The sequence below is a fragment of the Microtus pennsylvanicus genome, chromosome 1, assembly GCF_037038515.1.
Source record: "Microtus pennsylvanicus isolate mMicPen1 chromosome 1, mMicPen1.hap1, whole genome shotgun sequence".
In the NCBI taxonomy this organism is placed as follows: Eukaryota; Metazoa; Chordata; class Mammalia; order Rodentia; family Cricetidae; genus Microtus; species Microtus pennsylvanicus.
In genome coordinates, this window is record NC_134579.1 from 50,565,416 (window position 1) to 50,580,794 (window position 15,379).

The 15,379-nt window shown below is 37.7% G+C and overlaps 1 protein-coding gene across 1 annotated transcript in view; it reads right to left on the bottom strand.

Moving 5' to 3' along the window:
- The window catches only part of Trat1 (T cell receptor associated transmembrane adaptor 1), a 37,796-nt gene extending 35,918 nt beyond the window's left edge, over positions 1-1,878 (bottom strand). Inside the window, exon 1 of the mRNA XM_075963990.1 lies at positions 1,684-1,878. Coding sequence (XP_075820105.1) covers positions 1,684-1,690 — 7 coding nt within the window. The 5' untranslated portion in view covers positions 1,691-1,878. The remainder of the gene's footprint in view (positions 1-1,683) is intronic.
- Between the last annotated feature and the right edge of the window lie 13,501 nt (positions 1,879-15,379).

Here is a 15,379-nt window from a genome sequence, read left to right on the forward strand (position 1 = left end):
GATCCTAACTAAAGTAGAGCTATTATCTTTAATTTTGTTCTCTTATGAACTAGGGAAAAAAGGCATGTATGACTATCATGGGTTAGGTTAACTCCTGGGCCTTACCCAGATAAATGATTTTTACAAATCCTTCAGACAAAATTCTGGAAAATGAACTCCCAAAAACTGTAATTTGTGATACCATTGCTCCACTACTGTCCAATATGTATTGATATTAAATGTGCCAACAGCATAACAATTAGGTGTAAGATATTGTCAGACAAGGTACAAACCACAGCTTTACAAACAGCTCAAAAGTCTGTACAGAATGTTTGTTGTCCACACTCATTGTAACCAAAGTGACACGTATGAAGCAGCAGACTAGCATGTTGTGCGGAAGAAGATTGCTAAATGAGATGAACCAGCAAAAAGAAGCACTCTAGAATGGCAGGGAACCGCCATCAGCCTTGGAGAAGCAATTTAGCAATGATGAAACTCGAAAAACCTGTAACATCTTATTCAATAATTTTGATTCTAGATATAATTTCTGAAAAATAGCCTTCAATACACATTATTCATTTTCCTGCCATTTAAAATAAGATTAAAAAACTGAATACAACAGAAGTACCTAACAATAAATTAATAAATGAAGGATTACACCAAACCTAATTAGTGCAATGGCTATCATTCTGTGCATCTAATTAACGTGGTGAGGCAGTGCTCTGATGAAGAAGGAAATGGCTTTGTTACAAACTGGCAGTAAAGCTGGATGTATGATTTAATGCATGTTATTATTTCAGTTATAAAAGGCAAACTGTGTAGAATGTGCAAGAGTAAAACTTTGAAGGGAATTCAACTTAATATTTTTTCATTTTAAAGTAATTAAATATTGGCTTGTAAGATAATTTTTTCCTTAGGCAGTGGCGGCTCACGCCTTTAATTCCAGCACCCAGGAAGCAGAGGCAGGTGGATCTCTGAGTTTGAGGACAGCCTGATCCTCTATAGAGAGAGTTCTAGGACAGCTGGGTCTACACAGAGAACACCTATCTTGAAAACTGAGGGAGAAATAAAGATAATTCTCCTATTTAACAGTGTTCTTTCTTTGCACCATATGTATCTCTATGTTGTCTAAACGTTTGCTAGAGAAGTGAAGAGAAGAACCAGAATGCAGGAGGAATGGATGACTGACGGATTCATAGCAGGAAAGTGATCCGAGCTGCCAGCACAATTCCCCCTGGCCTTTTCAAAGGTCTTCATCTCCTTGCCTATCAGCAATTCTACTGATCCCTCAGGGGAAACTATGTCTAATTGTTAGGCAGTAACAATCAATTATTTCTATCCTATTTTCTATCTAATCCGACAAGAGGTAAATATGCAAGATCAACAAAAGATTCTGTAGAAACAATAAACCTTCAAATGGCACAGTTGCTAGTGAACATTCATCAGTAACTGTGATAGCTATGTTTTTACGAAACACTGCCGATTTTTTTCTTCCAAAAGCAAATAATCAATATACTCATTAATGCAATCCAAGCTACTTTACAGTCATACTAAACATCATTGTATATTTTTTTTTAAAAAAATGCCATGTTAACCAGCTTACTTTCCCATAAGTAAATATCTCTTTGTTAAGACTTAGAAATTGCTAAATGAACTGTTAGTCATAGGAGTGAAAACAAGAAAAGACTTGAGAATGCGACTCACCTGACATGCTTCTCTTTTCAGAAGAGCCCGCGTGCAGCCATGAAACAGGTGGATAGCCTAAGAATTCTCCCACCAGCCTTTTTTCTGAGCGCCGTTGCTCTGTTGTGTTAGAAACAGCATAGCACCAACATATATCTTTATCAGGACTTGCTTTTTTTCCTCCTCTGTTTCTTCAACTCTTTTGTGTGTACTTTGTTCAGTTACAAACAGGAAATGTGGTGATAGAGGCGTCTAGAGTTTAGGTCTGAAACGAGTAGACTTAAATAGTTGTGAAACGTGGGAAGAAAAACCCCGTGTACTTCTGCATGCCAAAAGGTGAGTTTTTATCACTACCTGGTTTAAAAATAAAGTCTGATTTAAAAAACAAAGAATTAAAGCATGGTATGAATGAATCAAGGTGAAATCCACCATATTCTTTGAGAAAATCCAGGGGTCTGCTCATCTCTGAATTCGCATGAAAATAAAATAAAATCTACTAAACTTGTGGACCAATAAATAGTATGCAAGCCCTGGTGTGTATTTATCTGCTTGCTGTATCCTTTGAGACCTAATGTGTGTATTTATCTGCTCGCTGTATCCTTTGAGACCTAATGGATAGAGAAAAATTAAGAAATTTTGAGTGCTTAGTGAGTATTAAATGTCTACCAGGGGACCAGGTGCCTGCCTTAGTCCCACAAGCCATCACTGTAGCCAGCATAAGCTACACTGTGTAAGCCAGAGTAAGCAGCATGCTCTACGATCATTCCAGCATCAGCACCAGGATTTCTTAAACATCTGTATGTAAGTGTGCTTTGCAGCAGTACTTCAGTGCAATGGAGGATAACCTCACAATTGCAATTGTGGTGGATAACCACAGAATAGCGATTTTTGGCATGGTGCAGCTCTGGTAATTTTATTATTTTTTTATATGAAATTGCTAGCATAGACAAATGGAAAGATTTATTTTAAAAGACTTTATTAATGTATGTTTATTATCTAGCATGGTTAATTCAGTTTTAAAAAAAGCAATGTAACTGACATATTATATGCACATATTTATGGGATATGGTATAATTCAGCACACATATACAATGCATAATGATAAAAATCCAGGGTATTAACTTTTATATTTCCTAATATTTATCCTTCCTGTGTGTTCCAATGTGGACTTGTTGAGATATTTTTAAATACATTATAAATTGTTAGCGAGTTTAATCATGCTGCTATGATATAGAGGACAAATTAATTTCTTTTCTCTAAATGCATCTTGCTTCTCATAATCTAACCATACACTGTCTCCTCCCCTTCCCTTTTCTGGCCTCCAGTGACCACCAACCTCTATTTCTGTGAACTCTATTTTTACCTTCTATGAAAGAGAGAGAGTAAATATGTGTATTTGTCTTTCTGGGATGGAGTTATTTAAATTAGTGTGATTAATTATTTAATTTAAATTTCCTTCCTATCCAATCTGTGTTTCCATAAAAGACAACGTTTTACTCCCCCTTTCAAAAGTAAAACTGTTTTGTCCACATACAACCTGTCCAATGCTTTTCGTTGCTGAGGTAACAATCAGTTTCGTGAATGCCGCTTTCCCATATGCTCTTAGTTGATTATGGACTTATTCACAGATTCCACATCCTTGGTAATTTGGATACAGGTGATGTTTTGAGAAATTCATATGTATAAGACAGAATTAGCCTAATTAGCCATTACAACTTCAGAACCTAGAATTATACTTGGCCTATTAGGTTTCAATAAATATCACGCTGATGGAAAATGTAACACAATGGGAGGTATGCTCTGAACGAACATCTTTGTTCTTCTACAGACTGTAACTCCATAGAATCCAAAGTACAATGCTTGCAGCTCTTGTTTCTGTGGATGGAGTTGACTAAACACTAAGGAACTTTTTTGCTCACTTTATTCCTTTCCATCAGAATATTTATTGTAAGTAATTGAACCACTCTATAAGACTGAAAAAAACAGTAAAAGAATCTCTAATATAACCCTTAAAAGGACTTTAAAAGTATGTTCCAGGGCCATCAAGATGGTTTAGTGGGTAAAACGGCTGGTCCCATAAGCCTGCCCATCTGAACTGCCCAGCTAGAATCCACAATGGAAAAACCTACACCCAATATTTGTCCCCTGGCCCACACACATGCCACAGTGCACCCATACACACACATAATAAAAATAATAAATCATTTTTAAGAATAAATAACCCAATAAAAATGAAGTACAGGCCTAAACAGAGAACTCTCAATAGAAGAATGTAAAATGACTGAAAGACATTTACAGAAATGCTCAGCATCCTTAGTCATCAGAAACGATTCTGAGATTTCATCTTATACCTGTCAGAATGATCAAGATCAAAAAAATACTGATGGCAACTTATGCTGGAGAGGATGCGGGGAAAGGGGACCACTCCTGCATTGCTGGTGGGAGTGCAAACTAGTACAGCTGCTATGGAAATCAGTATGGCGATTTCTCAGAAAATTAAAAAGCAACTTACTTCAAGACCCAGCAATACCACTTTGGGTATATACCCAAAGGATGTTCAATAATACTACAAGGACATGTGCTCAACTATGTTCATAGCAGCGTTATTTGTAATAACTGGAGCCTGGAAACAACCTAGATGCCCCTCAACTAAAGAATGGATAATGAAAATGTGGTACATTTATACAATGGATTACTACACCGCAGCAAAAATAATGACATCTTGAAATTTGCAGGCAAACAGATGGATCTAGAAAAAACAATATTGAGTGAGGTAACCCAGATCCAGAAATATAAATATAATATGTACTCACTTATAAGTGGCTTTTTGACATAAAATAAACAAACAAAAAAAAAACCAACCTACAGTCCACAACCCCAGAGAACCTAGACAGCAAAGAGGACCTTAAGACAGACATACATGGAACTACATAGGCAAGAATAAAAGTCAAGATATTCTGAGTAAATTGGTAGTGTGGGGGTGACAGGAGAGAAAAAGGAAAGAGGGGAAGTAGGGAGGGGAGCAGGCAAAAGAGTATAGCGCAATAAAAATATTATAATTATTTAAATAAATAAATAAATAAATAAATAAATAAATAAATAAATAAATAAAAAGCTCTTAGGAAACAATATTCCTAAACAACTGTTTAGAAAAAAATCTTAATTTTGCCTGTATGGATGCATATTAGTATGTTGAATATGACTCGTTCTGCAAAAAGGAAAACTGACTACTCTTCATCAGAGTTTTTCCAAATGTATTTGGCCAGAGAACTATTTCTTCATCAGCTACCATGAGAATGGCAGGTTCTGTGGACAAGATCTGGATGCTCATAGACCCAACAATTCAGGAAAATAGTAGTATTTAGTTGATGTAGAGTTCAGACAGCAATGGAGAATCAGAAGATTTCATTCAGAGGGAACATTGGATAGAGGTGAGGCAACTGAAGGGTTGAATCCCAAACATCTACACAGGGATGGAATCCTGGAACATTAATTCAAAAGGAAAGGATGCCATTGTGGAGTGGCCCTGAGAAGTTGGTCGTTGAAGAAGATAACTGACAAGGAGGGTTTAAGTCATGGATCCAAGTAGGAACCCCACAGGTTAACCAAACTAGCATTTGTAATATGATTCATAGAGGTGATACTGGAAAAAGGTCTCAGAATTAAGAACTTGGGTGTAAACACATCCTTACCAGAACACATACTCCAGCAAACAAAGAAAGAAAGAAGATGCTCCCACGCTGGGTCATCCATGAATTTCAATTCCAGACACAACAACAGTATTCAGGAGCGGGCTTTCAGGACACAGGTCAACAGCAAGAATAACTTGGGCAAAAATGCAAGAATTGTATTGCTGGCCCAAGAAGCACAAACAACTGGAAGGCAATGCAACCAAACCCACCTGTGGCTGTGACTGCCCCAAGGCTTTACAGGCTCAAGATTGTGACTGTACATATGCAAGTCTAAATGAAACTGAAAATCAGGCACATAGGACACAGGCAGATGACCTCCAGCTCAGGCAGAGAATCACTTAATGGCCTAAAAGAGTAAATATATATCCCAGATGCATGACTGAGACCTCAGAAATAGAAAAAAAAGCACTAAAAATTCTGTTTCATGATTACAACATATTTGAAATGTGATCTGTATTACAATGTTTCCCATTCCTTAGGTTTAAGCAATAGGCAAGTATAACAAAGTTGTGCAAAACACACAAGGAAAGCCTATGAATGTTCAACAGATAGCACCACAGATTTTTTTTTATTTCCAGGAAAATAGATATCTTTTCATTAAGAAATGGATGGCTAATGGAAACATTACTGGAACAAGAAAGTCTATGAATATATATATATGAATATATAATGTATTCAAATATATTAGTGAATATAGTTAGATTTGAACTATGACTTCATGAGCTATGCTCAAATAATAAATAAACATGAGGACTCTGCACTACATTTTAATGAGATGAGTTATCAAAACGAAATTGAAAAGATAGCTAGACTAAGCAGAAATGCCCTGATGCACTCCACGCATGTTACAAATGTAGGAGATTTGAGGAGAGGTTTTGATGGGTACCTGTCAAGAAATGAGAATTTTAAGAGCAATAAAATTGAAGTTTTGTTGCCACAAATAAAAAAAACATACAATGACAGCTGCCACTCAAGTTCCATATGCAGAAAAATAGAAAACTAGGTCATAGTGTAAAAAAACAGACCTACTTTGTCTAGACTATTTTAATGGTCATCTATCCATTTCTATAATTAATTATTTCTTATTAGTATGGTATATTTATATCTATTTGGAACATATACATTTGTTCACATATCTCTATATTTATCTGTCTGTCTATCATCCATCTATTCCAAAAGGCTCTCAACACTTCATTTATCTATAATTTGAAGTGTTCCAAATTAAAAAGCGCTATGTAATTTTAAGAGCTCCTATTAAAATTCTCCTATTTTAAAAGCTTTGATTTATGGTACTAGTACTTATCACTCTTTAGAATTTTCTTTACTGCCGCAAATCAAGCAGCTACACTGAAGCACGGGGAAAGGAAGCATACAGTTTCATGAGAGGCAGGAAGAGAGAGCGCCCTCTACCTGCAACCAGGCAGTTTTAAAACGTGACGTCACTCAAATCTAGTTAGGGAGCTACAATGGTATCTGTCTAGACCTCATTCGTAGTTCACATTTCTATTAAACTTCATTGAATTTCGATGGAGATCCTCTGGCAAATTTACTTATTCAGACAGGAAAGCAAAACCAAGGTAAAAGCCGTGAAACAAAATGTGTATTTGGCATAAAATTTTTGAGTCTTTTAGAAGTGCTTTTTGTGCTTATGGAAGCAGAACTGGAAAGTGAAGATTAAAAAAAAATAGATAACAAAGATTTAGAAGCAATAAAGTATCTGATATCAGATGTAGACTCTTTTCCTCCATGTGGGAAGTTCATGCCCAGGTTTTCAGGAAGACCGTAGTTTGTCCTTTTACAGAGACTTCTCTGCGATGCCCCAGAGAAAGGACCAACTAAACAACCTACATAGTCTGAGAAATTTTGTTTTTGTTTGAAGTATAAATGGCTCATTGTAAGTATATGTTTATATATACTTATATACTATAGGACTTCTAATGACTTTAGTTACCAATTGATGTATATAAAATTATTTCTAAAAATGTTGCATTAACCATTTTTATTTTTAACCATTATGCAGGGCTATTGTTCTAAGGAGCATATTTTAGGAAACACTAGCTCGAGCACTTTTTTTTCCCTGAACTGCTTGCACATTCAGGGCTTGGCTTACTTGAAGGTCAGTATGATAATATGAGTTTTATCGTCTGAATATGAAGTTTCCTCATTAAAAAAAGTTTTCTTGAGATTAATGGAAAGAGCCCTGAAACTGCAAATGCCTTAGGACATTTGCAATCAAGTAGCAACTTCAGAGCAGCTGACTGAGCAGATATTTCTTTGGTTGATCTTTCACCAAATAAGACAAGTAGTAGATTAAATTTAGATCAAAATAAGAGATGATTGGGGCGGAGGATTTCCAGGGACAGCAATTCTAAAGGGAGAACTCCTGAGAGGAGGAGCAAAGAGCAAAGGCAGAAGCATGGAGAATTGTTGCACCCGTCGGAGTCCTGACTGGGAAGAATGCTAACAGTCAAAGGAGAGCTGAACGAGTTGAATGAAGAGAATACTTGCCTAGGTGTAGGTAGGATTCATTAGTAAGTTGTATTTTTACTATGGGATGATAGCAACTTAAGGGAGGAAAGATTTATTTTACTCATGGTTTCAGTCCATCATAGCAAGAAGGAAGTAGCAGAGGAATTCACAGCCTGGCTCTCAGGAAACAGAACAGAACAGTATGGGCAGGACTTTTACAGTACCCAACCTACTTCTTCTAACCAGGCCTACTGTCCATAACCTATCATTTCCCAGTATCCCAACAAATCTTTTCATCTATCAGTGAAATAATCCATTCATTAGATCAGAGAGTTCATGCCATACTTGTTAAAAGAAATACCATAGCAAGGCCACCTAGAGGTGTGCTGTAGCAATCCCCAGGTATTGTTCCATCCAGGCAAACTGACCGGATTAACCATCACACAGAAAAGCAGAAGGGAAAGTGAAAGACTTTTGGGTTAACGAACGAATATGCTGATGGCCAAGGCTGGACTTGGAAGCACCAGAGGAGCTCCAGTGAAGGCAGCCCTGGACCTAGCTGCACAGCAGGAGGTACAGATTTTAGTAACCAACTCGCAGGGCCATGCTATGACCAGGCAAAAACCTGAGCTGCTCTCCTCTGCTCTCATTCACACGTTTTCTTCCCTCGTCAAACTCATGGTCAGGGAATGTCAGTCATGAGGTCGGAGCCTTAGAAACCAGCCTACAATCTCTCTAAGAGAGGCAACGGTTCCAAAGACATAAAAATGTAAGGGGTGGTTCAGGGAGAAAGTTGGTTTCAGATAGCCATTATCTGTCTTGTCAGGCATGGACTTCATAGTGTTATATACAGACTTTTCTTCAAGAGCACCACAGAGTAAATAATATCAGTTCATCTTGAAACTTTCAGCTAAATTCATCAGATCAATTTTATTAAGTCTGGAATAATATCTGCGATGGCTTAAATAATGAACCTGGTTCTGCATAAAATAACAAGAAAGATTAAGGATAGAAATTGACCAATGAGCCAAATCAGGAGCAGAAGGAGAGAGAGCACGAGCAAGGAACTCAGGACCGCGAGGGGTGCACCCACACACTGAGACAATGGGGATGTTCTATCGGGAACTCACCAAGGCCAGCTGGCCTGGGTCTGAAAAAGCATGGGATAAACCCGGACTCGCTGAACATAGCAGACAATGAGGACTACTGAGAACTCAAGAACAATCGCAGTGGGTTTTTGATCCTACTGCACGTACTCGCTTTGTGGGAGCCTAGGCAGTTTGGATGTTCACCTTACTAGACCTGGATGGAGGTGGGTGGTCCTTGGACTTCCCACAGGGCAGGGAACCCTGATTGCTTTTCGGGCTGACGAGGGAGGGGGACTTGATGGGGGAGGGCGAGGGAAATGGGAGGCGGTGGCGGGGAGGCGACAGGAATCATAAATAAATAAATAAATAAATAAATAAATAAATAAATAAATAAATAAATAAATAAATGAAAAGAAATTGACCAACGAGGCTATAAAATGATAGAGGATGCAAGGAAAATAGCTGGGATTTTCCCTGTTTTAAATATAAGTCATGAAAATGAAAAGCAGCAGAGAACGAGTGAGAAAATAATATCTACGTAGTAGGTGGTTAGGATGTGTGAAATAAAAAAAAATGACTCTATATAATATTATTTTTACAGTAGTTTCCTAAAGCCCAAAATTACATGAAAATAGAAGTTTGGACATGACACGTACCTTACCTAGGACAACATCTGCTCGCTGTGAAATGCTTAGCAAGCGTTATCCTTCCTACAAATTCTAAAGGGCATTGGAAGAAAGAAAACTGCAGGCAAACTCTTCCTCATCTGCACAAACCGAAAACCCTTAGTAGAGTTTTGGCAAATATAATAACACAGCATATTAGAAAATAATTGTAACCAAAGGAGGTTTATTCCAGAAACGCAAAGAAAAATTGACATTTCAAAACCAATCAGTGTAAGTCGCCAGATCAACTAACTAAAAAATGTGTGATCACTGTTATAGTAACAGAAAAATAACTGGGAAAATCCCAGCATGCAATTCAGACTAATGAACAACAAAACTCTGAGGAAAATCTAACAAGGAGGGAATTTTTTCAACATAATTAACAGTTCTTATAAAATGAAGCCCTCATATCACACCACCCTTGATTGTGAAATGCTATTTTCCCACTAAAATCAATAGAGGCCAAAGATATCCATCACTAATGCTTTCCTGGGAGGTTTTAGTTTAAATGATAATTTTAAAGAGAAATCAAAGACATGGGTTGCCAACACAGAAGTAGAACTGACTTAGAGAGTCTATGAAACTTGTAAAGAGTCTATTATAACTAACCAGCAGGTGTAGCAAGGGTTGACTGAGGATACAAGATTAATAGAAAATACCATTTTGATTTTATAATCTTATTTAAAATACCAAGAGATTAAAATTAAAATAGAAATTATGTTTTTAAGTTCAGAATCTAGAAATTGGGGAAGTTATGGTCTCAAAAATGACACAAGAAAACTCTGGAGGTGGTATTTTTATTTTATTATATATTCTTTTTCTTTAGTAACACTTATTTATTCTATGTGTTTTACACATCATGTATCTTGATCCCATTGATTGCCCATCCCTTCGCATTCGCCCTCCATATTGGCCCCGCCCAAATAAAACAAAATTAAAGAAAAAAAGATGAAGAAAATAAAATGATGGGGAGGGGGAGAGAAGGAATTAAAATTCTCGTCCTGGAAGCTGCAGTGCAACCCACAACTCACGCCACATACTCCTTTGTCCATACATCTCTACCCTCAAGAGTTCACGCAGAGTCGTTGGTTTGGTTCAAGGCCCCTGATCTCTGCTGCACGTTGGGATGCTGGGCCCCCACTAGAATTCTTCCTGGACATCCCACTGTCACCCTGTGTTGTGGAGATCCTGCAGCTTTCGGTCTGCTGGTCAGGTTCCTTCACGTGCTCCAGCAGATCATAGATGGGGTGGATTGGGGGCAGGCCAAGTCACAGCCCTGGGTTTCCGCCTAGTCATCTGTAGGCTTGATCCTTCAGACGGAAATGGGGAGAGTTCTCCCATGGTCACAATTGTGGGTCTGGCTCACCTATACCTGCACTAAACCGCATTAGCATTATTGTGCTGCCTTGGTGAGGTGCAGGGGCTGCTCTTCTGAGTGTTGCAGTTTTGGAGGTCAGGGATAGCTCTCCCACTCTTATGACCACAAGGTCATCTTTCCCACCTGCCTCTGGAATTGATGGGTGGAGGGGAGCACTTCTCCCCTATCTCTGTTGCCACAAGACAGATGAGAAATGGGGATTATCATATATTCTTATTGAAAATACTTTTTCACATAATATATTCTGATCATGGTTTGCCCTCTTCCATATACTCCAAGATCATTCCTATCTTCCCATGTACCCTATTCCATGTCTTTTTTCTCTCTCTTTAGGAAAAAAAGGTAAATAATTAAACCAGAATGTTTATAAAAGAAAAAAAAGATAAGTGAAAAGGACAGAAACACATGCAATCCATTAAAAAATGGATAAATGCAATATGCAAACAAAACACTAGTAAGAAAAAAAATACCAAACAAAGTAACATGAAACAAAAGAAAAATTTGCAAAGAGAATAGTGAGTTCATTTTGTGTTGATCATCCACCTCTGGGCACGGCACATGCTTTGCTTTTAGGTGTGGTTTATATACTCAGTGAGATTCCAATGGAGATAACTAATTTTTGCATTACAATGGGTTGTTGATTGAAGACAGCTTCTTTGTTAGCGATAAAAATTCATGTCTACTTCTACCTATCAGTGCTGGGCGACCCATCTGGCTTAGCCATGTGCAGGCACTATGCATTCTGCCACAGTCTCTGTGAGTTCATATGCATATCAATCAGGCCTATTATGTTTGTGATGTACTGTTTTCTTGGTAGCCTTCATCCTCTCCAGCTCTTAAAATCTTTCTGCCCCTTCTTCTTCAGGGATTCGTTTCCTGAGCCCTGTTTGATGAACAAAACTGATATATATATATATATATATATATATATATATATATATATATATATATATATGTGTGTGTGTGTGTGTGTGTGTGTGTGTGTGTGTGTGTGTGAATCTGTTACAACCAGTATATAGTACCCAATTATTTGTGGGATAGCAAAAACATGTCTCCAACTTCTGAGTTCTTAGTTCATTTTAATGAACATGTGAGACATTTATTTCGTGTTAAGAAAGCCTGCAAGAAATGACTAGTCACGGCAGCATCACAGGTGTGATCGTGGTCCACCCACACCCAGCTTGAGAAATGAAGCTGAGAAATGTCCCAAATAACTCAGGAAATCACCAGCTCCGAGTTCCCTAACACGTCCACTTTTTTAATCAGTCACACTGTTTCTTGCAGGAGCACAGGACTAGAGGAAACGCAGTAGCGTGAAGGCAGAGCTCACCCCACTCATAGTCGTCATTCATTATGAAGTCTGAACAAGAAGGTATGGTGGCTGGTCCTGCACCTGATCCTCTTAATGCACTTTCAATGTATTACAGTGTTAGAGTCCTAAAAACTACTTCCATTAGCATTGTAGATAGGACAGAACATGGCATGACACTTCGGCTCCTCTGAGGCTAAGCAAAGAAATAGATGTTAACTCTAGAAGTCTGGACAGCCATCACTCAAAGGCTAACAGTACACACGTATTCAGAGAATGAGTGACTTATTTTTCTCATGTAAATGTTTAGTGGGTTTGAATTTTTACAACGAGCAGTAATTAGCTTTGGATTAAAAACTATTTCAGACAATTAAATCTTTCTAAATAAAATCAAATGTTTATTCAATTTAGGAACAGTTGGTGCAGATGGCAAATATTTTTTTCACACTTGGTAATGTTGAAATAACAGAATTTCATTGGCAAAACACAGTTTTAAGAGTATGTTCTGGTGTGTGTGAGAGAGAGAAAAAAAGAAAGAGAGAGAGAAAGAGAGAGAGAGAGAGAAACATACACAGGAAGAGAAACAGAGGAAAAGATATATTTGTCTTTCTTCACTTTCTTCATCTGTTTATATGACTACACATAATAATTTTCAGTTTTATCCATTTTCCTGAAGAGGTCGTAAGTTCATTTATCCTAATGGCACCGTGAGATTAAATAGTGCTTATGTACCTCATTTTCTTTTTTACCCACTGATGGACACCTGAGCTGGTCCCATTTCCTGCTGTTGCGAACACTGTAGCTGCATTTCTTCCCTTGACAACAGCCTCTCAGAACAAGCTAGAACGAGGGAGCTTACATTTGTAGTTCCTGATCGGTAAGGATGCACAACATTTTTCCAGTATTTCTTCTGCAGAGAACTGTCTGCTTAGTCATTCGCTGTTTTGTGGGCTGTATGAATTGGGCTTGGGGATTTCGTTTTTATAATCCTTTATATACCTTTGGTGTTAACCCTTATGATGTTTTTCTCTTTATCCAACTGGTTATTTCCTCTGCTGTGTGGATTTGAATTTAGTCTAACACTGTGTCTCAATCTGTGGGCTATTTTCTGTGCTGTTAGACTTTTCAAAAAATCTTTGCCTATGTTCATATCAAGCGTTCTTACTGTTTTCCTCTAGTCCTTTCAGGACTTCAAGCTTTCATCTGTTTTTAATGGGTTTCTGTGCAGGAACAGAGAAGTGACCCCAGTTTCATGGTCTTACATGGGGAAATCCAGTTTCATAAGTACCATGTGTTGAAGAAACTGTTTTATGCCTCCAGTGTAATTTTTTTTGATAGTTTGTCAAGATTTAAGTAGTTATATCTTTGCGGATGTATCTCTGGTTTACTTTCTTTTTTTTTTTGCGTTTTCTCTTTCAATTCTTTTTTTTTAATTTATTTGTTTATTAAAGATTTCTGTCTCTTCCCCGCCACCGCCTCCCATTTCCCTCCCCCTCCCCCAATTAAGTCCCCCCCCCCGCCCGAAAAGCCATCAGGGTTCCCTGTCCTATGGGAAGTCCAAGGAACCCCCACCTCCATCCAGGTCTAGTAAGTTGAGCATCCAAACTGCTTAGGCTCCCACAAAGCCAGTGCGTGCAGTAGGATCAGAAACCCATTGCCATTGTTCTTGAGTTGTCAGTAGTCTTCATTGTCTGCTATGTTCAGAGAGTCCGGTTTTATCCCAGGCTTTTCCAGACCCAGGCCAGCTGGTCTTGGTGAGTTCCCAGTAGAACATCCCCATTGTCTCAGTGTGTGGGTGCACCCCTCGCGGTCCTGAGTTCCTTGCTCGTGCTCTCTCTCCTTCTGCTCCTGATTTGGACCTTGAGATTTCAGTCCTGTGCTCCAATTTGGGTCTCTGTCTCCTTTCATCGCTTGCTGAAGGTTAATATTCAGGAGGATGCCTATATGTTTTTCTTTGGGTTCTCCTTATTTAGCTTCTCTAGGATCACTAAATATAAGCTCAATGTCCTGGACCCAGCAATACCACTCTTGGGAATATACCCAAGAGAGGCCTTATCATACAACGAAAGTATATGCTCTACTATGTTCATAGCAGCATTGTTTGTGACAGCCAGAACCTGGAAACAACCTAGATGCCCTTCAAAGGAAGAATGGATGAAGAAAGTATGGAATTTATACATATTAGAGTACTACTCAGCAATAAAAAACAAGGACTTCTTGAATTTTGCATGCAAATGGATGGAAATAGAAAACACTATCCTGAGTGAGGTAAGCCAGACCCAAAAAGAGGAACATGGGATGTACTCACTCATATTTGGTTTCTAGCCATAAACCTCTGGTTTACTTTCTTTCTTTCTTCTTTTTTTTTTTACATTGGTCCACATTTCTACTTTGGTGCCAGAATCATTCCGGTTTTGTTATTATTGTTCTGGATATAATTTGATATCAAGTATTTGAGAATGTTCCAACATTTCTCTTTCGACTTAGTATTTCTTTCACAGTTTGGGTTTTGTTCATTGTTCCACATAAACTTGAGGGTTGTTTCTTCTAGTTCTTCTGTAAAGAATTTCATTAGAATATTGATAAGATTTTATTGAGATAAAAGAAAAGCACATGAATATTCAAATATAAATAAAATCTAGCATCAGTTAATATAACCATTTTCATGACATTAATTCTGTTTGCCTTCCAGTGACTTCTTTGGTTGGTTTCTTCAGAGTCTTACAGTTTTCATTGTAAAATTTTTCTCCTCTTTGTTTAGTTCTAGGCATTTCATTTATTATCTTATTTTATTTTGCTGTGTTTTATTTGAAAGCTATTGTAAATAGGATTTTACCCTGATTTCCTTCCTAACAAGTCGGTTGGTATTTTTACTAGTAAGGTATATTTCTTAGAGACAAAAGTTAGTTGCCTCCATTTTTAATCCAGTCATCCAATCTACACCTCCTTATTGACAACTTGAAGATGTTTGCATTTCAAGTTAATATTGCCAAATATTTCTAATTCTTATAATCTTGTTGATTTTTTGATAGTTGGTTAATTGTGGGTGCTTTATTTTCTCCCCTGTAACCTCAGGTCTTTCCTGCTTTACTGTTATGAGATTAAAATTTATTTAG